Source organism: Amia ocellicauda, chromosome 14 (genome assembly GCF_036373705.1).
Source record: "Amia ocellicauda isolate fAmiCal2 chromosome 14, fAmiCal2.hap1, whole genome shotgun sequence".
Lineage (NCBI taxonomy): Eukaryota > Metazoa > Chordata > Actinopteri > Amiiformes > Amiidae > Amia > Amia ocellicauda.
The window spans coordinates 2,655,055-2,677,103 of record NC_089863.1 but is presented as its reverse complement, the minus strand read 5'-3'; the positions used below and the strand labels follow the sequence as shown (position 1 = coordinate 2,677,103).

General features: G+C 44.5%; 2 protein-coding genes and 1 pseudogene across 2 annotated transcripts in view; 1 reads left to right on the top strand and 2 right to left on the bottom strand.

Moving 5' to 3' along the window:
• Nucleotides 1-22,049, top strand: part of LOC136768279 (zinc finger protein 585A-like) — a 191,459-nt pseudogene that overhangs the window by 41,076 nt on the left and 128,334 nt on the right.
• LOC136768280 (zinc finger protein 850-like) overlaps nt 1-22,049 on the bottom strand; it is a 131,374-nt gene that overhangs the window by 19,958 nt on the left and 89,367 nt on the right. Inside the window, 2 exon segments of the mRNA XM_066722392.1 lie at nt 2,703-2,719; nt 7,667-8,479. Coding sequence (XP_066578489.1) covers nt 2,703-2,719; nt 7,667-8,479 — 830 coding nt within the window.
• Nucleotides 191-2,605, bottom strand: LOC136768033 (F-box only protein 24-like). Its single transcript, XM_066722088.1, has 8 exons — nt 2,576-2,605; nt 2,325-2,492; nt 1,866-2,088; nt 1,620-1,778; nt 1,264-1,385; nt 981-1,112; nt 581-751; nt 191-274 (listed from the first exon to the last, which is right to left on the bottom strand). Exons 1-8 carry the CDS (start codon nt 2,603-2,605, stop codon nt 191-193), a joined length of 1,089 nt encoding a protein of 362 aa, XP_066578185.1.

Here is a 22,049-nt window from a genome sequence, read left to right as displayed (position 1 = left end):
GGTCCTCCACTTCCCTTATCGACCAATACACTCCCCTTGATGTAGTGAAAGGCATTGAACACCCAGTATTGGAATGATTTTTTTATTTCTCTGACTGTGGCCCCTCAGAACATGTTTCTGCAGGACACCTCTGCTCATTCCTCTCCTTCTCCCCTGTTTTCTTCACTTCCTCCCCTTCCTCCTCCTCCTGCTACTCTTCCTCAGCGATGTCATGGCAACAGAGGAAGAACAGGAAGTCATAGGAAGAACAGAAGGAGCGGACGCAGGGGGGGACCTGAGAGACAGAGCGAGAGAGAGAGACAGGTTAATATTGCACCTAGTTCAGAGAGAGGGGAGGGGATCGAGGGAAGGATGGAGGGAGAGGAAAGAGAGGACAAGACAGGGAGTGATGGAGAGAGAGCCAGAGAAGAACAGAGAGAGGGACAGTGGGGAACAAAGAGAGAGAAACAGAGAGGGCGAAACAGAGAGATTGTCACACATGATGAGAGAGGGACACGACAAGAGACAGACAGCGAGAAAGAGACAGACACAAAGACAGACAGCGAGAAACAGAGACAGATCGTTGACGTCCGAGTCCCACCTGGACCTGCAGGCAGACAAAGGTGTTGCTACCCTTGGGCCAGCCAGGCAGACGTCCCCCCCCGCCACAGCCGCAGCCGTGGAAAGCTCCCGGGCACCCCGCCCCCCTCAGCAGCGCCAGGGAGTGGTTCAGCCCGCACCACACGGACACCGGCTGAGCTGACAGCGCCACCTGCAGGACGGGAGGAGAAACAGCAGGTCACTCACACACTCATTCTCACTGAATGTGTGTGTCTATAGGTCCAGTGTCTCACTGTCTATAGGGTGTATTTCTATAGGGTCAGTGTGTGAGTCTGTGCTGCTATAGGGACAGTAATTGCAGGGTCCATGTCTATAGGGTGTGGTTCTGTAGGGTCAGTGTGTCAATATGGGGTGTATACAGTGTGTAGGCAGCGTTGGACCTGCGTCGGCTCTCCACGGTCGATCTTGTCTCCGGTGCCCAGCTGGCCATAGTGGTTGCTTCCCTGCATGAACAGGCGGCCAAACACGTCCAGCAGAGAGAGGTGAGTCGGGCCCAGAGACACACTGACCACCTGGACACAAAGAGAAAGAGACTGACTGACCACCTGGACACACAGACAGGGACTGATTGGACACAAAGAGAGAGAGACAGACAGAGATATGGTATGGTCGGCTGTGAGTAGCCTGTGGGTGTGTGTTGTGGTGGATGCGGGGGGGTGGTACCTTGCTGGGCAGGGGCAGGGCCAGGGGGACGTGGGGGTCCCTAAAGTGGAAGCCCTGATCGGTTCCGAACAGCTGACGACACACCTCGGATGTGTGCAGCTCCAGATACACTGAGCCCCCCTCTGACAGGAAAGACACACTGTCACACACTGAGAGACACTTTCACACTCTGAGACACACTGAGACACCATGTCTCACACTGTCACACACTGAGAGATACTGTGAAACACTGAGAGACACTGATACACACTGAGACACACTGCAAGACACTGTCACACACTGAGACACACTGTCATACACTGAGACACACTGCGAGACACTGATACACACTGAGACACACTGTTACACACTGTCACCTGTGAGGTAGAGTACGCTGCTGCGGTTGCTGTGGATCTGTCGGATGGGCAGGCGGGGCAGCAGTTCGCTGATCCTCCTCATGGCCAGATCCAGCGTGTAGATGTGGGACTCGTCCAGCTGTGTCTCGTCCACCTGCAGACTGTACATCATCCCTTCATCTGAGAGAGAGAGAGACAGGAGTGAGTTGACAGTGCCAGCCTTCGGGAACTGAAATTCAATGTGAATTCAGTTTGCATCTCACTGACCAGACAGCAGCAGCAGTGACCGCCGCGCTTCAGAGCCCATCAGGCACAGCTGGGTGAAGGTCAGCGAGGGGTGAAAGGTAATCTTGTAGACGCGATGCCTGTTGTGCTGCTGGTACACCTCCACACAGTCCCCCCGGCCCCAGCCCTCCACCTCGGGGGGGCGAGTGACCAGGACGTAGACCAACTGGCGGCCGGAGACGTCACTGCAGGGGTCAGCGGCCATCTGAGAGAGAGGGAGTGGGACGGAGAGAGAGGGAGTGAGGGATGTTAGGAATGTATTTATTTGACTTCTGTATGCAATCACTGTATTCATCTTTTATCTTTTTGTTCTACCCCTCCCAACTCCCTGTCTCTCCTTTACTTCCTCCATCCCCTTTCCTTTCTCCATCTCTTGCTCATCTACTCTCTCTCTCCTTGTGTCTTCCACCCTCTCTCTCCCTCTCTCTCCCCCTCTCTCACATCTTTGGCGCTGTCACAGACGAGGGTGTGGCAGTAGGCGGGTCTCCAGGTCATGTGACCTCTGTTCGGCTCTAACATCAGCACCGTTCGCAGGAGGAAGAGCTGACCGCTGTAGTCCAGCAGGAAGAGGCTGTCTGTGGTGGGGAGGAACTTCCTGTGGCCCAGAGACTCGGGCGGCGTGACCCCAGGGCACAGGGTCCGCCTCCCCCAACCCCATCCCCACAGGGCCTGAAAATACACCGCCTGGGTACCTGAGAGAGAGGGGACACACAGTCAGACATACAGACAGACAGTCAGACACCTGTAGACCGATAGGTATAAACAGATATAAACAGACACACAGACAGAGAAGGACAGGACAGACACACTCACACACACATTCTCCAGCACTCAGACTCACAGTGTAAAACAGCCGTCCTCTTCCAAGGGGAGCTGTGGTCGGGCAGGGGGGCCGGAATGGGAAGGCCCTGGCACTGCCGCGTCCACAGCGCTTCGCTGGCACAGAGCTCCCGGAACCGACGGCACGATGCGCCCAGACGACACACGTCTCTCACGGACAAGCGCCCCAGGATCAGGAACAACTGGGAGAGGGATGGGGGAGAGAGAGGTTTAAGTGTTCAGGTGTGTGTGTGTGTGTGTGTGTGTGTGTGTGGAGAGTGTATGTGAGGACTAGTGTATGTATCAGTACAACTGTTTCTCTGGGTGTGGGTGTCACGTGTGGACTGGTGTGTTTCTCTCCTCTCACCAGTTCAGGAGGCAGCGATTGGATGGAGACCCTGGCTTGCCTCCTCTCCTGACTGGTGCAGAGCTCTGTTCTTCTCTTCTTGCGCTGTGGGGATGCAGGGAGGGACTCGCAGGAGACCTGCACCAATAACAACAATAATAATAACAATTGAATTAGTAACAGAATCATTATCCCATTCATGAGAACAATTAGAAACACACACGGTGTAATTCAGTGATGTCACTCACTGTAGGTCCCCCCTCACTCTGTGGACCCTCAGTTTTCGCTCGGCGCTCCATCGATCGCTTTGATAACGAGCTAATCTGGACTGTGCTGGTTCGTTAACCTCTATTGTTAATGATGGCTTGTGTCCAGTAGGTTTGTGTTACACTGACTGATTCAGCCCAGCTACACGCCAGTTGTCACCCTTGTGACATCACTCGGCCCACTGTGATGTCACCACCTCCCCAGCAGTGCACAGGTTCCAGAGCTGTGATGTCATCTGCACAGTTGTTTAGCTTTTTCTTTTATCCCAACCCAACCACAAGACTTTATTTTTAATGTTGTTTTTTTAATTATTGTGTATCATATTATCAGTGGTAGTAAAATGTGCCATTTCTTCTTTCTCTCCCTCGCCCATCTCTGTACCTCTTTTTCTCTCCTTTCTGTCTTTCACTGACTTGCATTCATTGGAATTATTGCTGTTATTGTTTAATAATAATAATAATAATAATAATAATAATAATAATAATAATAATAATAATAATAATAATAATAATAATAATAATAATAATTACAACAATGGTAGTAGTGATGAAATAAGATACAAATACATAATTATGTAAATGAAAAGCTACAATGAAGGAAGTGTGATTCTTTCAATTCAAAGTGTCTTTATTGGCATGACTGACAAGATGCAATGTTGCACACACATAATGCTTGGTAGTTTTTAACAGCTGTGTTTGTACTTGTACTGCAGCCTCCAGGTGCGATTTGGTTTTGTCATGTTGTCTAAAGGATTCTACAGTATTTATCTGGTTCTGGATCCCATTGGCTGTGAATGCCCTCTGTGAGGTTTAAACCCTAAGCCATACAGAACCAACGATATGTACTTAATGTGTAAAAAGTGGGCCATGTCTGGCAGGGGTATAGGCTTCGTTTCAGAACTGAGGGATGCTGTCAATATTGGGGGGGGGTGTGTCCCCTATGCCTATAGAGCCGTGCATACAATACTGGAGGGGGAAATTTAAAGTTCTTTCAACATTGGGTGTCCGTTTCTACCCCGTCCCTCGCTAAACCTATGCCTCTGATGCTTGGTACAGCTCCACACCCTTACCAGACAAATGTGTACTTACATACACATACGTTAATCACTTTTACACATTAGGTAGGTCAACATGTTAACAAATGCTTCATTACACTGTTCTTATGAGTCACTTGCATGTAAGAACATAAAAATATAAGAACATAAGAAAGTTTACAAACAAGAGGAGGCCATTCGACCCATTGTGCTCGTTTGGTGTCCATTAATAACTAAATGATCCAAGGATCCTATCCAGTCTGAATTTAAATGTTCCCAAATTTTCAGCTTCCACCACATCGCTGGGCAGTTTGTTCCAGATTGTGACAATGTAGTTAATGAGTACCTAATATGTTAATATACTGTAATTTGGGGGACCTATTGCCAAGCATTACCTGTTCATCTTTATTTTCTAGTTTAAAGCAGTTTGTTTTGCTGCTGAGATGAGAGTTTTCAATGCACAGTGTCTGTATTGTACAAAGCTATATCTGCATTGTAACAGAAAGACAAGTAAACAGAGCAGCAGCTCAGCGCTGGAGTCGTCTGTATTCATCTGACAGTAAGATAGGACACAGCATTGTGCTGGATCTCAGCTAATTTACGCACATTTCACATCACAGGATTTCTACACAAGCTACATAGCAGGAACTTGGAAGCACTGGATGTATTTTGTGTCTTATTTAATTCACTGTACTATAGTTTTATTTTGTAATAATTACCTGTTTTGCTATTTCTTGTATATTGTGTTAAATATAACAGATAGGGCTTTGTATTCCTGCAAACACAGGAAATGAAATTGTGTGAAACATTGACTGATCCCGGCCTGGTCTTGACTGAGACATCGAGTCCTCAGGTGGCGAGTCCGATACAAGTCTGAGACCTTTCAAATCTGGACTGACACCGGTCTACAGTACTACAGCTCTGCCATGCACACAGCTACCATATTAATATTAACAACTTTGGACCATCAGTAGTCCATTCAGCGGTCTATTGTCACCATTTTAAATCCTGAGATCAAAATGAGTTTGAATTCTTGTTGTTTTCTTTAGTCTACTGAAGGAAATACAACACGACTTTCATGTGTGAACTATTGGGAAAGGCAAAAGCGACAATAACTAGCATGAACTTCAATAAATGCACAATGACCGCAAAATCTATGAGTCTTTAACCAGCATAATACTGTGCTTTTCAGTCTGTCACTGACCCTCATGGTGAAACTTTGTGCCATTGAAACACTTAAGAAAAGGACTGCAGCAGCAAGGACAGACTGAAGCACTACAGCTGATTCACTGAACACATATTGAATGATTAAAGTAGATTCATGATGAAGAGTTAGACAATAGCATGAGACTCGCTGTGTGTGGTAGAAGGTTGATTCTTTATTCAGCTGCAAGGGAGCCTGTGTAACACCTGATTGTGGGCTGGAGGAGTGAACCCAAGCGCAGTAGAGGAACAAAGGCGTAGGTGGGAACAGGCAAGGGGTCAGGATTTGGCAAACAGTCAAGAAGGGAATCCAGGAAATCTAGTCAAGGGCACAAGCAAAAGGTCAGATCACGGGCACAAGTAGTAGGGCAGGAAACCCAAAAGACAGGTCAAACAGGAAGGCAAGGTTCAAAACACGAATAAACTGGCAAAAGATAAGAACGCTAAGTAATGCAGCTCAAAAGAGATTACAAGAATTCACAGAGTATATGAGGAACGAAGGGGGATAGATATATTATATTATTTATTTATTTATTTATTGGCAGACATGCTTATCCAGGGTGTCTTATAAAACATAAGCATAATACAAAGTGCAAAAATACAGTTCAGTACAAGGCATCAAACATTACAAATTCAGATTTACATAATGTAAAGCATACTACAAGTGAATACAATATAGGAGGTCTTAAGAAACATAAGAAAAACGTAAGAAAGTTTACAAACGAGAGGAGGCCATTCGACCCATCGTGCTCGTTTGGTGTCCATTAATATCTAAATGATCCAAGGATCCTATCCAGTCTGAATTTAAATGTTCCCAAATTTTCAGCTTCTACCACATCGCAGGGAATTTAATTCCAGATTGTGACGCCTCTCTGTGTGAAGAAGTGTCTCCTCTTTTCCGTTTTGAATGCCTTGAAGCCCAATTTCCATTTGTGTCCCTGGGTGCGTGTGTCCCTGCTGATCTGGAAAAGCTCCTCTGGTTTGATGTGGTCGATGCCTTTCATGATTTTGAAGACTTGGATCAAGTCCCCACGTAGTCTCCTCTGTTCCAGGGTGAAAAGGTTCAGTTCCTCAGTCTCTCAGTAGGACGTTCCCTTCAGACCTGGAATAAGTCTGGTTGCTCTCCTCTGAACTGCCTCTAGAGCAGCGATATCTTTCTTGAAGTGTGGAGCCCAGAACTGTCCACAGTATCCAGATGAGCTCTAACTAGTGCATTGTACAGTCTGAACATTACTGCCCTTTTTCCCAATTCTACCCTATATATATACCCTAGCATTGTGTTTGCCTTTTTTATTGCTTCCCCACACTGTTTGGATGGAGAAAGTGAGGAGTCCACATAGACTCCTAGGTCTTTCTCATGCATTACTTCATCTAGTTCTATTCCTCCCATAGTGTAATTATAGTGGACATTTTTGTTACCTGCATGTATTACCTTGCACTTGTCCACATTGAATTTCATCTGCCAGGTGTCGGCCCACAACTGAATATTATCAAAGTCCCCTTGAATAGCCTGTGCTGCCCAGATTGTATCTGCTGAAACACCTATTTTAGTATCATCTGCAAATTTTGTTTTCGCTTGCAGTATCCACTAGTGGATTGTTGATCCATTGCATTTGCTTTGTAACAGCTACCATGTTGACTTTCCATTGAGAGCATAAACATTTGACAATTGAGTTTGTCATTATAATTCATTTTGGCACAGCACAAATACATTATAACAGTGTGGTTCGGGATCCCTGGTGGTCGCAGGACCTTGGGCAGTTGCGCCGGTTGCCCATGCAGTGTTCTGAGGGTCAATCCTCGAGGCAGTACATTTAAATCAAGGATTTTGTGTAATCGAAATACTCGAGGCAATAGCCATACATGATAGAGATGGACAAACCATGTAAGAAACCCTGGATAATAGTTAAAAACTTTAATAACAAGAATAACAATAATACAAATAACAATAAAGCCCATCCATGACTATTACATTTCAGTGAAGCATTATGATCTCTCCCTCTAGTGAGAGAAACACTTCCCACACTGGACACAGCAGTATGATCTCTGTCGTGTGTGAATGCGCTGGTGTCTGAAGAGGCGAGATGCAACAGAGAAGCTCCTCAAATACTGGGCACAGCAGTAAGGTCTCTCTCCTGAGTGAATGTGTTGGTGTGTTTTGAGGCTAGTTGCTTGAGAGAAACTCTTGCCACACTGGGCACAGCAGTACGGTTTCTCTCTTGAGCGAATGCGCTGGTGTGTATTTTGAATAAATACATTAGAGAAGCCTATCCTACACTGGGCACAGTTGAATGGTCTCTATCTTGTGTGAGTGCGCCGGTGTGCATTGAGACTATCTGCCCGAGAAAATAACTTCCCACACTGGGCACAACAGTATGGTTTCTCTCCTGTGTGAGTGCGCTGGTGTGCGTTGAGCCTATCTGCCCGAGAAAATAACTTCCCACACTTGGCACAGCAATACGGTTTCTCTCCTGTGTGAGTGCGCTGGTGTATGTTGAGGTTACTTGCCTGAGAGAAACTCTTCCCACACTGGGCACAGCTGAATGGTCTCTCTCCTGTGTGAGTGCGCTGGTGTTTGTTGAGGTTACCTGCATGAGAGAAACCCTTCCCACACTGGGCACAGCTGAATGGTCTCTCTCCTGTGTGAATGCGCTGGTGTACAGTGAGGTCTGGTAACCGACAGAAACTCTTCCCACACTGGACACAGCTGAATGGTCTCTCTCCTGTGTGAATGCGCTGGTGTGTGTTGAGACTACATACATGAGAGAAACTCTTCCCACACTGGGCACAGCTGAATGGTCTCTCTCCTGTGTGAATGCGCTGGTGTGTGTTGAGGATGGATGCATGAAGGAAACACTTCCCACAGTGTGCACAGTTGAACAGTCTTTCTCCCGTGTGAATGCGGTGGTGTGTGTTGAGGTAAGATGCCTGAGAGAAACCCTTCCCACACTGGGCACAGTGGAACGTCTTCTTTCTGAGAGTGCGATGCTGCGTAATAATCTCTGATGCCCCAGTGAAGCTCGTCCTACTCTGGGGCTGGTGATGGGGACGCTGTTTTCCACGCTGCAGTGGTGAGGAGGGGGAGCTGGAGGAGTGAGGTGGTCTAGGGGGTCTGGGACGCAGCTGTCTGCCCTGTGATGATGGGCTCTCCCCACTCACTGCACTGTCACTCCCCCCACTGAGCCCTGTCCTCAAGGCAGCAGACTCTGGGTCACACTGTCCAGCTACAGGATTCTCAGGCCACAGGTCACACTGTCCAGCTATAGGAAGCTCAGGCCCCAGGTCACACTGTCCAGCTACAGGGAGTTCAGGCCACATGTCCCAGGCGCTGTCTATAATATTGTCAATTTTGAGATGACTGAGTACGTCTCTGAAGGGAGTCTGTGTCCTCGGCTCCACTGTGTAAACACACTCCAGTGTGTCGTCCTCTGTTTTGATGTGATCAGACAGCAGACTGGGTCCACACTGTGTTCTGGGAGAGCCCGGCTCAGCACCAGCTGCACTGGGTCCACACTCAGATCCCAGAGACTGGATCCTGCAGAGATCCGCAGTGTGGGTGCAGTCCAGCTCAGGGTCGCTCTTTATGACCTTTGACATGACCTTTGACCCTGCGGTGTCCGATCCCAGTGCCCCGAGTCCCTGTGTCGACCCCTCAGTGTGTGGCTCTGCCATGTGGCCAGACTCCTGTCCCCTGAGCTCCTCCTCACTCTGTCTGCTCCTGGGCTGCTCACTCAGCCCCTGGTTGTCTTCAGTAGCTGTGGGCTCTGTGTCCTGCCTCAGACTGGAGTCCCACTCCTGCTCCCAGTGCTGCTGCTCATTGGGAGCCCTTTCCCCAGAGTCAGGGACAGCGCTGGCCTCTACAGCTCCTGGGGGAGAGACGACACAGGAGAACAGCACTGAGAACAGCAGCTCTGAAAACTCACACAGTTCATGCGATTCCTACACCAGTCATTATATCAGAACATCATTCAGAAGTGCTAATAAAGTGTCCAGTCAGCATATAAACTGGGAACATGTATGAAGTCAGACAGTGAGAGTACAGCCTGGCGCTCGTACATGGAGACACATTATGGAGAAGACTAAAGCTACAGTGATGGGCGGATTCTGATGTTGGTGTTGTTATGTAACTCCATTTTCTTCTCTAGAATGTTTTTGAATAATTGGCCTCTACACAGAAAGCTTTGTCACATGACTGGCACTGTGGCTGACAGTTTTGATCAACTCTTGTTGATGTTCATCATTTTCACAGTTTGGATTTCTATAGGTTGTGGGAATTTCTGGCCAATGTCTGCAGCAGTCTTTACAGATTCCACTGTGGTCTGTGTCAGCGCTGTGCTATTGGTCCTAGTCAAGCTTCTCAGCACTCCTGATGATTGAGGATGACAGGGTCTGTGCCATTTCTGTGTGATGCCTAATGTGCACATAAATCTTTGATCATATGGCCTGTGTAACGTGTCCCTCTGTCTCTTATTTGACCTCAGGGAAATCTCATCTTGAAAACATCTGTTCCTACAACACTTGAGCCCTGGCAGCAGCCGAGCTTCTATTTGACTGGAAACGCTACTACACATTTTCTGAACATTTCACTACCGGAAGAAAGAGATACTCCACTTAACCCAGTGACAATGTCTTTCATAAAATCTTAAAATCGGTTAGTAATGGGCAACCAGTGCAGCGAGGCCAGGATTGGAGTTATGTGATATTGTCTGATTTTGTCTCTAAACTAAGACACAGAACCAGACTTTGGGCACTCCATTCAAAAAAGGTTTGCCATCCCTGCACTAGCATGTCTAACTTTATCCTGCTTGCATTGATCATTTCAGATTTCACACGCTACCTCTAGCTAATTTAATGGATCTACTTTATCTGCAACCGATCCACACTGTAGGATCCTTCTCTGCAGTGCTTTGCAACATAATCAACGGCCCACTCCCTCATTGCAGGTTCCCAGAATAACACTTTATACAACCTACCTGCCTGCTGGTTGATCTCGAGGACACAGGATAAATGTGGGATTCCCTGCTGGTTCTTTTTAACAAGCCCAGCTCCCTACAAACACACCTCCTGTTTAACCTTGATAATGGTGGATTACACTTGTACTGATGAACAGGTAACACTATGTACTGCATACCTACAGGGGATTCTCATGCCTTTAGTCTTGAATACACTCCCCACTTCGCTCTATATCATTTACTCCCCGTCTTCTCAGACGAATCACAATTGCCACCAAATTGTTTGTTTTCACAGTGCTGACTATAAACACACACACGTACACACACACAGGTCAGACTTTAGTGTTTCTGTCCCTGATTGTTCCCTTAGCGCTGCGGGAGAGACCTTAGTGCAGTCGAGGCTCAGTCCGGGTGCTTCCCGTAATTCTGTCCCTGCAGTGTTTAAGGTGCAAACTATTTAAACTTATACTTACAGAGATGCTTTGTGTTTTCCTGGTTCATCAAAAAGAAGTTCAGCTCTGGAACGAAGTGTCCTTTTTGATGTAGCGCAACTCCATAGGTTGTCGTTCACGTTTTCTTGAGCAGGGACTTCAGGATCTCTGTTCCCGAAAGTGGAACCTCCTGTAGAAGTGACTGGAACTGAGACAATTCAGGTGAAATGTGATTAATGAGAGTCCAGAATATAGAGCACAGTATACAGGTACACTGGGTACAGCAAGGCAGAACAGATACACTGACTTGATGGACAAGTCAGCTTTTATGAGGTGAACCCCTGTCCAACTCCACCTTCCACTGTGACCCCCCACCAGAGCATCCAATGGCAGCTGCTCATTATCAAACAAAGAGACAATGGAGCCCAAACCCGCTCTCCCACATTGCAGGGTAACGACTCTGGTCCCCCTCACCCGCCCTCTCTCACAGGGGATTAACTCACCCTCAACACAGCCTGTCTCCTCACTCATCTTTATCAAGAGCTTTTGATCTGCTATTGATACAAAACTGGTAGTCAGAGCGTCTCCTCATTAACCTTTTGTTATGCTATTGATGCCAGAGACCCCCTGCCCTCAGACAACTGTGTCCACTGTCTCTGAATCAGCACAACACTCAAGAGCACTTAGAGGGAATTGACTTGTCCCAAACTGTGGAATATTACCAAGGTGGATTTGAACCACAAACTAATTCATGGCTTGTCTGGTATTCTCTCTACCCCATTTCGCACACGCTACTCCACTGCTCTGCTCCCTCCACTGGCTCCCGATATCGGCACACATTCAGTTCAAGACTTTGACCCTCACCTACCGCTGTCTCAACCACACTGAACCAAGTTACCTTCAGACCCTTGTCTCTCCATACATCCCCTCCAGACCACTGCGCTCCTCCAGTGCCAGAAGACTAACTCTGCCTCCTCTCCACTCTCCTTCCTCCAGAGCCGCTCCTTCTCATCCCTGAACCCTAAGTGGTGGAACGACCTGCCCACCGAAGTCAAAACGGCAGTGTCCTTGACCTCATTCTGGCGCTTACTCAAGACGCATCTCTTCCCACAGCACTTGTAATATTAGTCATTTTTAATAGCACAATAGATAGCACTTCATAGCATTTTATCATGCTTCTTGCATTATTGATTGTTTTCCTCCTTGCTCCCTTTCCCATACACCTTGACTGTGAGCTTACATCTGGACAGCACTTATCTTTACTTTCCAGGATGTATGTCTGCCCTTAATGTACTTAATTGTAAAAATTGGAAGTTGTGAAATGTATTATATCTTGAATTGTTTTGTTTTATGTACATTTTAATTTGTAGTGTTGATAACTGTATTCTTGCACTTTATATTGCCCTGGATATGGGCATCTGTTAAGAAATAATAATAATAATAATAATAATAATAATAATAATAATAAATGGCCAGATTCCCGCACAACAACGGGACAACTGCCGCCTCTGACCCCCCGACCACACTGTTATGATCAATTTGTGCCGAGCCGAAATAAATTATAATATTTATATTTTATAATAATTATTAAAAAAAATAAACAGCTGTGAATGGCAGCTCTTCTCCAAAGTGTACCGCGTACACCGTTTGTTTTATGTATTTATTTTTTAAATAATTTTTCCAAAAGGCACTGAACTCCACACACACACATACTCAAAACACTGAAAAGCCAAATAAATAAATGGACTCAAGTACATTTACCAAGCACTGTCAAATAGTAACACAGAGTTATATGAACAATGCCATTGAATCAGTTGCATTGTGAGCTTCACTAATGCAAGCACCTCAGTTTAGTTGTGTCCCACTTAGCCATGTCTTTTGAATACAGTTGTATTATTAATTTATTGTACAGTGTTCTTAGTTAGACTTGATTCTTGTAGTCCAGAGCTAATGTATATTGCACTTGCACTGAATAAGACTATTATTGTGAAGCATTATGACTCCTGTAATATGTATAATCTGTGAACACTGTAAGTCACCATGGATAAGGGTATGCTAAACAGTAATGAGTATTATTATTATAAACTATCATAGCCATTACAGTTATAATAATATGATCTTATGAAATACACAACATTGAAGTTGTATGATATAATATTACAGTATACACACTTGGCTCTGTGCAGAACTCATGGGTACTTTTTGGCTCTCGGTCTGGTACAGGTGTGCATACTTTCACATGTAACTACAACTCTACACATTCAAATTAAGTTATGAATCCATATATCTATTGTTGAATGAAGTACTAAAAACTAAAACAGACCTATTTTGCAAACAGGAGAAACACGTGTCATATAGAAAAACCTGCCTCCTTTCATATTCCAAGCTCTCTCTTTTAAAAGCAATTGTATTTGTTAATGCGGTGCAACTGGATTGTATTAGAGACGCTTGTCCTTTACATATTGTACACTCTCAGGGATTCTGGCCACAACGGGAACTCACACCCCGTTCTCCCACACCACAATGCAGCGATCTTACCGCATCCCTAAAAGACCCACCCCTCCAAGGGAATCTCAAGATCGCTACAATATACATGTTATTATTTCAATGAGCAATGATCTCACCTGGCCTGACAAGAACGTTTTACCACTGAAACCATGTCTCGAGTAGCCGGCCTCATGACCATTCATGAGCACAACAATCCTGAGGCCTGGTTTGGCTGTGATAGATTGAGAGCATGTGGTTTATTATTTATTATAAAACTGATCATATCAGTAATACTAAGGTCTCGGCAGTGTTCAGTATTTTTTGTATTATTTATGAAGTAAAATGTACTGAATATCCTGCAGAAAACAGAAAAGAATAGAAACTATGCCCCGTTTACACTGGCGGACGCCTAAACGGGTGTTTCCACTGGTTAAGCGTCCGGATGAGTCCGTGTTTTGTGGCCGGTTAACTTGCTGCTGCTGGACGCGTCCGTACGCAGTGCTGACCAGTTACAATAAACTGAAGGATAATAATGTATTAATACTGTACGACAGCTGGCTGTTCAGGCTGTGTGTGTGAATGTGTGCAGGACAATCCAGACACAGTCCGTGTGAAGGAACATGATTCAGTTAACGTGTCCATTTACAATTTTAATTAATGAATAAATAAATACAGCAGATCTAGGTTTTCTCCAAAACATTAAGGACTGGTTTAATAAACGCGTCCATAAACGCCATGACTGAGACACGCACTTTAGTTCAATTATAACCGGCTATATTGTATCTGGATGATTCATCGTGAAACGTGTGTATTTTGTTCCAACTGTAACTTGCCAGGGTTAAGGATATGATAAGTAAATTATAAATAATACGGCAAAAAGTATAATTTGCAGTTACAGATCTGTAGTAAGAGTAATAAATTAAGGGTGTCACACTGTGCCGCTTAAAATACATATATACTAGCACAAATGATGATAATAAGAACAATACATATTCGTGATTTAGTATTATTGTTGCACATGGAACTGTATTCTTGTGTGAGGATGTGTGAGGGGGGGAACAATTGCCACCGTCATGTGACCACGCCACCCCTATTTTATTTCAGTGAGGAGGGGGTCTGATTATTCCCCCACCCCTCTCCCCGCACAGGCTTTAACAAGATCCCAATGTACACACCAGAGTCAATATTTAGAATTACAACACAAGTTTATTACAATGGTTGCCAGGCGGGGCATGAAGTCCCATGGCCTAGAAGCCCTATTACCTAAAATTAGACACACTAAAACCGCCTTAATAAACAGGCAATTGCGCTAGCAAATCAATAAAAAAAAAAAAAAAAAAATGTGGTCATTTGTTTGCTATGTGTTCCACAATTAAGAGATTTTGAAATCCCCAGATATAAGATCCCTAAATGTGCAGGTAAGAAATGTACTATTGATCAGTTCAATCTGGCTTTGGGAACAGTTCTTCTGAACCTGTATTGGTGTAGATTGGACTTCAATAGGAGGAAGTGACACAATAAAGACCTATGAGCCATGCATCCTTCTACAGTGGGTTTTTAGTGACATAAATGTGTAACTTCTGGCTGCTTTTTACCCCACTGCCTGTAGGCCACTTTAGTGGCAGTGACAGTTATTGCTCTCATCAGGCTGAACAAACTCAATTGCTGACACAGCCGTGGCAGTGTCTGTTTGCAGAGTCAGATTTGTGGTATTAAGTTGTTTGTGCTTCAAATTAAATTAAATAGTGTAAGAGACGCCCTCACTCATCTCAAAATTGAGAATATTACAGACAGCGCCTGGGACATTTGGCCTGAGAATCCTGTAGCGGGACAGTGTGACCTGTGGCCTGAGCTCCCTGTAGCTGGACAGTGTGACCTGGGGCCTGAGTTCCCTGTAGTTGGACAGTGTGACCCAGAGTCTGCTGTCTTGAGGACGGGGCTCAGTGGGGGGAGTGACAGTGCAGTGAGTGGGGAGAGTCCATCATCTCAGCACAGACAGCTGCTTTCCAGACCTCCTAGACCACCTCACTCCTCCAGCTCCCCCTCCTCACCACTGCGGCGTGGAAAACAGCGTCCCCACCGCCAGCCCCAGAGTGGGAAGAGCTTCACAGTGGCATCAGAGCTTATTAGGCAGCACCGCACTCTCAGAGAGAAGACGCTCCACTGTGCCCAGTGTGGGAAGAGTTTCTCTCAGACAGAACACCTCAAAGCACACCATCGCATTCACACAGGAGAGAGACCATTCAGCTGTGCCCAGTGTGGGAAGAGTTTCTCTCATGCATGTATCCTCAACACACACCAGCGCACTCACACAGGAGAGAGATCATACAGCTGTGTCCAGTGTGGGAAGTGTTTCTCACATACATCTAGCCTCAAAATACACCAGCACACTCACACAGGAGAGAGACCTTACTGCTGTGCCCAGTGTGGGAAAAGTTTCTGTCATGAATCTAGCCTCAAAACACACCAGCGCATTCACACAGGAGAGAGACCTTACTGGTGTGCCCAGTGTGGGAAAAGTTTCTATCATGCAAATAGGCTCATCACGCACCAGCGCATTCACACAGGAGAGAGACCATTCAGCTGTGTCCAGTGTGGAAAGAGTTTCTCTCGGGCTGCACACCTCAACATGCACCAGCGCACTCACACAGGAGAGAGACCTTACTGCTGTGCCCAGTGTGGGAAGAGTTTCTCTCATGAATCTAGCCTCAAAACACACCAGCGCATTCACACAGGAGAGAGACCATTCAGCTGTGCCCAGTGTGGAAAGGATTTCCCTCAGGCATCACACCTCAAGAGACACCAGCACACTCACACGAGGTAGTGACTGTCTCACCGAAATGTTACTCTCACAGCCATTATTGTTTTTGTTATTGTTGTTGTTATTGTTGTTGTTATTAAAGTTTTAAACCATCAACCAAGGTTTCTTACATGGCATGTCAATCACTAACATGCATTGTTTTCTAGAGACACTGTATAACATGTGTGCTGGAAGAAAGATTTGGAGTCAGCAGTTCTAATCAAAATGTATTACATGCATGGGAAAAACAGCAAGGCACGAAACCCATAAGTATAAAGCAAGCATAATACTGTTTTTCAAACTTCTGGAGGAAGTATAAAGCTTATGTGGGCAATACCATGATAATGTGAGCCTGGCTATGAAAAAATCAAAATGCCTATATCCAAACAATATCTTTCTCAGTTTTTACTAAAAATGTTTGTGCATGTTGTATGATTTTGGTTCACTCTGTGCTTTTTGTTTACTCTACAACGTTTTAAAGAAACATTAGAAAAATAAAAAAGCAACATTTACAGAAGTACATTTTTAATTCATTTTTAGGTTTCAATCGTGGGACAACTGTTTTATGGATAGTTTTGCAAATATGCCCAATTTCAACTCAATGGGTATATAATAGAAATGTCAGATCCATAACATACTGTAACATTATGGATTTCCTATCCTCATTTCCTATTTTTCCTACTTGCCTGACAGGGCTGGTAGAGACGGTATTTCCCCCGGTGGTCAGCTGGGCCTGAGACAGAAACCAGTGCATCTGTGGAGAGACGCGCTGGGGAAAAGGATAGCGGAGGGACGTGAATGGGGAAAATAACCACTGTAGTATGTGTGGTTTCACTTACCCGGCCTCAATGAAGCGTTCCCTCTGAATGTCCTTTCCTTGTTTTTCTCTCCCTGCCTAGGAGTGGTGGCACTGCAGAGCCTGGTCCAGGGGCTGACACAGTAGGAGGGGGACACCGTACTGCCAAGCCTCCTAGGAATCCACCTGCCAAGAAATTGAATGGACATTGGTGACGAAGACTCCTTGCAGCAGATTCGCACCTTAATTCCGGGACTTGGATTTTGGGGGACCCCAAGACAGGCTTTACTTTTAGAGTAGTTTTATTGGGGATTTTTTTAGGATTAGTTTTAGTAGTTTATTTTTGACTGTCTTTTAAACATTTCCTGTTTTTTTATTTTTTTTTATGGATTGCTAGTGCAATGGCCTATTAAAGGCGGTTTTAGTGTTTGTAATTCTATGTAATAGGGCCTCTAGGCCGGCGGACTTCGTGCCCCACCTGGCAACCATTGTAAAAAAACTTGTAATTCAAAATATTGACTCTGTGATGTGTACATTGGGATCTTGCTAAAGCCTGCGCGGAGAGAGGGGGGAATAGTGAGACCCCCTCCTCACTGGAATAAAATAGGGGTGGTGTGGTCACGTGACGGTGGCAATTGTTCCCATCACATCATCATCATCACATATTTATGAACCAATGTGTATATATACACTCACCTAAAGGATTATTAGGAAGTTGAACGTGCATTACACAGATACATTTAAGTATTCAAAAGTAAACTTAAAATATAAAGTGGGCCAATTTAGTCTACTTAGTACAAAAATAGTGTGTGTGTGTGTATATATATAGGTGATTTAAGCAATTTTGAGTGTGGCATGGTTGTTGGTGCCAGACGGGCCGGTCTGAGTATTTCACAATCTGCTCAGTTACTGGGATTTTCACACACAACCATTTCTAGGGTTTACAAAGAATGGTGTGAAAAGGGAAAAACATCCAGTATGCGGCAGTCCTGTGGGCGAAAATGCCTTGTTGATGCTAGAGGTCAGAGGAGAATGGGCCGACTGATTCAAGCTGATAGAAGAGCAACTTGCAACCGAGGTATGCAGCAAAGCATTTGTGAAGCCACAACATGTACAACCTTGGGCGGATGGGCTACAACAGCAGAAGACCCCACCGGGTACCACTCATCTCCACTACAAATAGGAAAAAGAGGCTACAATTTGCACAAGCTCACCGAAATTGGACAGTTGAAGACTGGAAAAATGTTGCCTGGTCTGATGAGTCTTGATTTCTGTTCTGTACATTCAGATGGTAGAGTCAGAATTTGGCGTAAACAGAATGAGAACATGGATCCATCATGCCTTGTTACCACTGTGCAGGCTGGTGGTGGTGGTGTAATGGTGTGGGGGATGTTTTCTTGGCACACTTTAGGCCCCTTAGTGCCAATTGGGCATCGTTTAAATGCCACGGCCTACCTGAGCATTGTTTCTGACCATGTCCATCCCTTTATGACCACCATGTACCCATCCTCTGATGGCTACTTCCAGCAGGATAATGCACCATGTCACAAAGGTGGAATCATTTCAAATTGGTTTCTTGAACATGACAATGAGTTCACTGTACTAAACTGGCCCCCACAGTCACCAGATCTCAACCCAATAGAGCATCTTTGGGATGTGGTGGAACGGGAGCTTCGTGCCCTGGATGTGCATCCCACAAATCTCCATCAACTGCAAGATGCTATCCTATCAATATGGGCCAACATTTCTAAAGAATGCTTTCAGCACCTTGTTGAATCAATGCCACGTAGAATTAAGGCAGTTCTGAAGGCGAAAGGGGGTCAAACACAGTATTAGTATGGTGTTCCTAATAATCCTTTAGGTGAGTGTATATATATAAAACATTTAATACAAAATCTGCACCATTAATAGAGAAACTATTGATCATCGATCAAATCATTAGTTGATTAATAGACCCGATTAATCGAGGCAGCCCTATTAATAATTGATTGGCAAGAGAATTATCTCCAGTTGGCTCTAGTTCTTCTCCAGGGCCATGCAGTGCTGCCAGTATACATGTGCGTTTTTAGATGCAATATAAATCTGCTGTTCTTACAATTATTCATATTTATTTCTAGACAGACATAATCCAGGCGACAAAATACTTGTGCATATAGTAATTATTTGTGTGAATGTTTCTTTATGAGACAGACTCAACAGCTGTAAAATAATGATACATTGTTTCTTTTATTTTGAAGCAAGTAAGCAGCCGTTAACTAGAGTGAAACACTGTAATGAACACATGGGGAATGAATACGAACAGCAAGAGAACTGGTCGTTAGGATGGTTTATAAAGTAACATTAATAAATCATACTATTATGTATCAGGGATAATCAAGGCAGTGGTTCACATTGTGTAGGGAAAATACAGTATATTTTGCTTCATGTTCAAACTGAGCCCTCAAGTACTCCAAAGAACATAAATTAGCTTAAACGAATTATTAAACCGGTTGGATATTTAGAACATAAGACAGTGTCCAGTCGAGAGGAGCCCATCCGCCCCATTGTGATCGTCTGTGTCCATTAATAACTAAATGATCAAGGATCCTATCCAGTCTATTTTTTAATGTTCCCAAATTGTCTCTTCAGCCACATCGCTGGGGAGTTTGTTCAGATTGTGACGCCTCTCTGTGTGAAGAAGTGTCTCCTGTTTTCTGTCTTGAATGCCTTGAAGCCCAATTTCCATTTGTGTCCCGGGTGCGTGTGTCCCTGCTGATCTGGAAAAGCTCCTCTGGTTTGATGTGGTCGATGCCTTTCATGATTTTGAAGACTTGGATCAAGTCCCCACGTAGTCTCCTCTGTTCCAGGGTGAAAAGGATCAGTTCATATAGTTACATATAATTATATATTTTTATCAAATTTATTTTTCAATTATGTAATTTAGCTAATATGGAATAACAAAATTGAACTGTGCTTTAAACGACTAAACTGGACTCATTTCTTAGTATTTCAGGACCAGAGTTGACAAAATAAAAGTCCCCCTTTTAAATAATATGCATTCATAAAACTATTAAACTATTATCTAACTATTCTCTTCTATATGTAACGGGGCTCATTGGGTATATAACGAGCAAGTGACGTAACCCCTCGAATCCCGGCTGGGGAGCTCCGACCTCATCCGGCTACAAAGACAAGCAGGACGCAGATTGATTATGAGCTTCAGATATTTTAAAATACACAATGCACATACAAAATAATAATAATAAGCCACACATCCGTGTAGACCAACATGTCTTACATGTAATTACTAGTGGCTTCCCTTTTTTAAAGAATTTTAAACAATTACTCAAACAACCTTTTGAATGTGGAGGAGATTAACGTTTTCTAAAATGATAATAATAATATAAAAAATATATATATACTTCCTTACCAGAATAGCAGAAGGACAGAACCGTTGTGTTAAATACTGTTCATATAGGACTCCCGTATGCGCATCTCTGAAGTCAAGGCTGGTGCGGCTGCCCGGGTCCTGAGCGCCACACGCTGCGTTAGTGGACACTTTAAAGGTAAAATAGTAAAGGTTTTCTTTTTAGTAAATGTTCATACAGTAATATTATGAGAAGAGTTAAATCGTAGTATGGTGTCTATCGCAGTGCCGATATATATATATATATATATATATATATATATATATATATATTTCTGAACCGATATATTTTTTATGAAAAAAAATCTATGAATATGTATATTGCTTTGCATATATATGCGTCCATATTGGTTCGGAAACATATTGATTAAGTTAAATTGATTGGATTGTATCTATTAACATAGTTTTGATATATATACACACACATCGGTTCAGAATTATTTATTGGTTCAGATATACACTCACCTAAAGGATTATTAGGAACACCATACTAATACTGTGTTTGACCCCCTTTCGCCTTCAGAACTGCCTTCATTCTACGTGGCATTGATTCAACAAGGTGCTGAAAGCATTCTTTAGAAATGTTGGCCCATATTGATAGGATAGCATCTTGCAGTTGATGGAGATTTGTGGGATGCACATCCAGGGCACGAAGCTCCCGTTCCACCACATCCCAAAGATGCTCTATTGGGTTGAGATCTGGTGACTGTGGGGGCCAGTTTAGTACAGTGAACTCATTGTCATGTTCAAGAAACCAATTTGAAATGATTCGACCTTTGTGACATGGTGCATTATCCTGCTGGAAGTAGCCATCAGAGGATGGGTACATGGTGGTCATAAAGGGATGGACATGGTCAGAAACAATGCTCAGGTAGGCCGTGGCATTTAAACGATGCCCAATTGGCACTAAGGGGCCTAAAGTGTGCCAAGAAAACATCCCCCACACCATTACACCACCACCACCAGCCTGCACAGTGGTAACAAGGCATGATGGATCCATGTTCTCATTCTGTTTACGCCAAATTCTGACTCTACCATCTGAATGTCTCAACAGAAATCGAGACTCATCAGACCAGGCAACATTTTTCCAGTCTTCAACTGTCCAATTTTGGTGAGCTTGTGCAAATTGTAGCCTCTTTTTCCTATTTGTAGTGGAGATGAGTGGTACCCGGTGGGGTCTTCTGCTGTTGTAGCCCATCCGCCTCAAGGTTGTACGTGTTGTGGCTTCACAAATGCTTTGCTGCATACCTCGGTTGTGACGAGTGGTTATTTCAGTCAAAGTTGCTCTTCTATCAGCTTGAATCAGTCGGCCCATTCTCCTCTGACCTCTAGCATCAACAAGGCATTTTCGCCCACAGGACTGCCGCATACTGGATGTTTTTCCCTTTTCACACCATTCTTTGTAAACCCTAGAAATGGTTGTGCATGAAAATCACAGTAACTGAGCAGATTGTGAAATACTCAGACCGGCCCGTCTGGCACCAACAACCATGCCACGCTCAAAATTGCTTAAATCACCTTTCTTTCCCATTCAGACTTTCAGTTTGGAGTTCAGGAGATTGTCTTGACCAGGACCACACCCCTAAATGCATTGAAGCAACTGCCATGTGATTGGTTGGTTAGATA

Excerpts from the sequence above, each read along its gene's own strand:
- LOC136768033 (XM_066722088.1), bottom strand. The coding sequence starts at position 2,605 with ATGTCTGACTGTGTGTCCCCTCTCTCTCAG. Across the intron at positions 1,779-1,865 it reads GTCACTGCTGCTGCTGTCTG|ATGAAGGGATGATGTACAGT; the intron begins GTCAGTGAGATG and ends TCTCTCTCTCAG. Across the intron at positions 275-580 it reads TTGTCTGCCTGCAGGTCCAG|GTCCCCCCCTGCGTCCGCTC; the intron begins GTGGGACTCGGA and ends TCTGTCTCTCAG.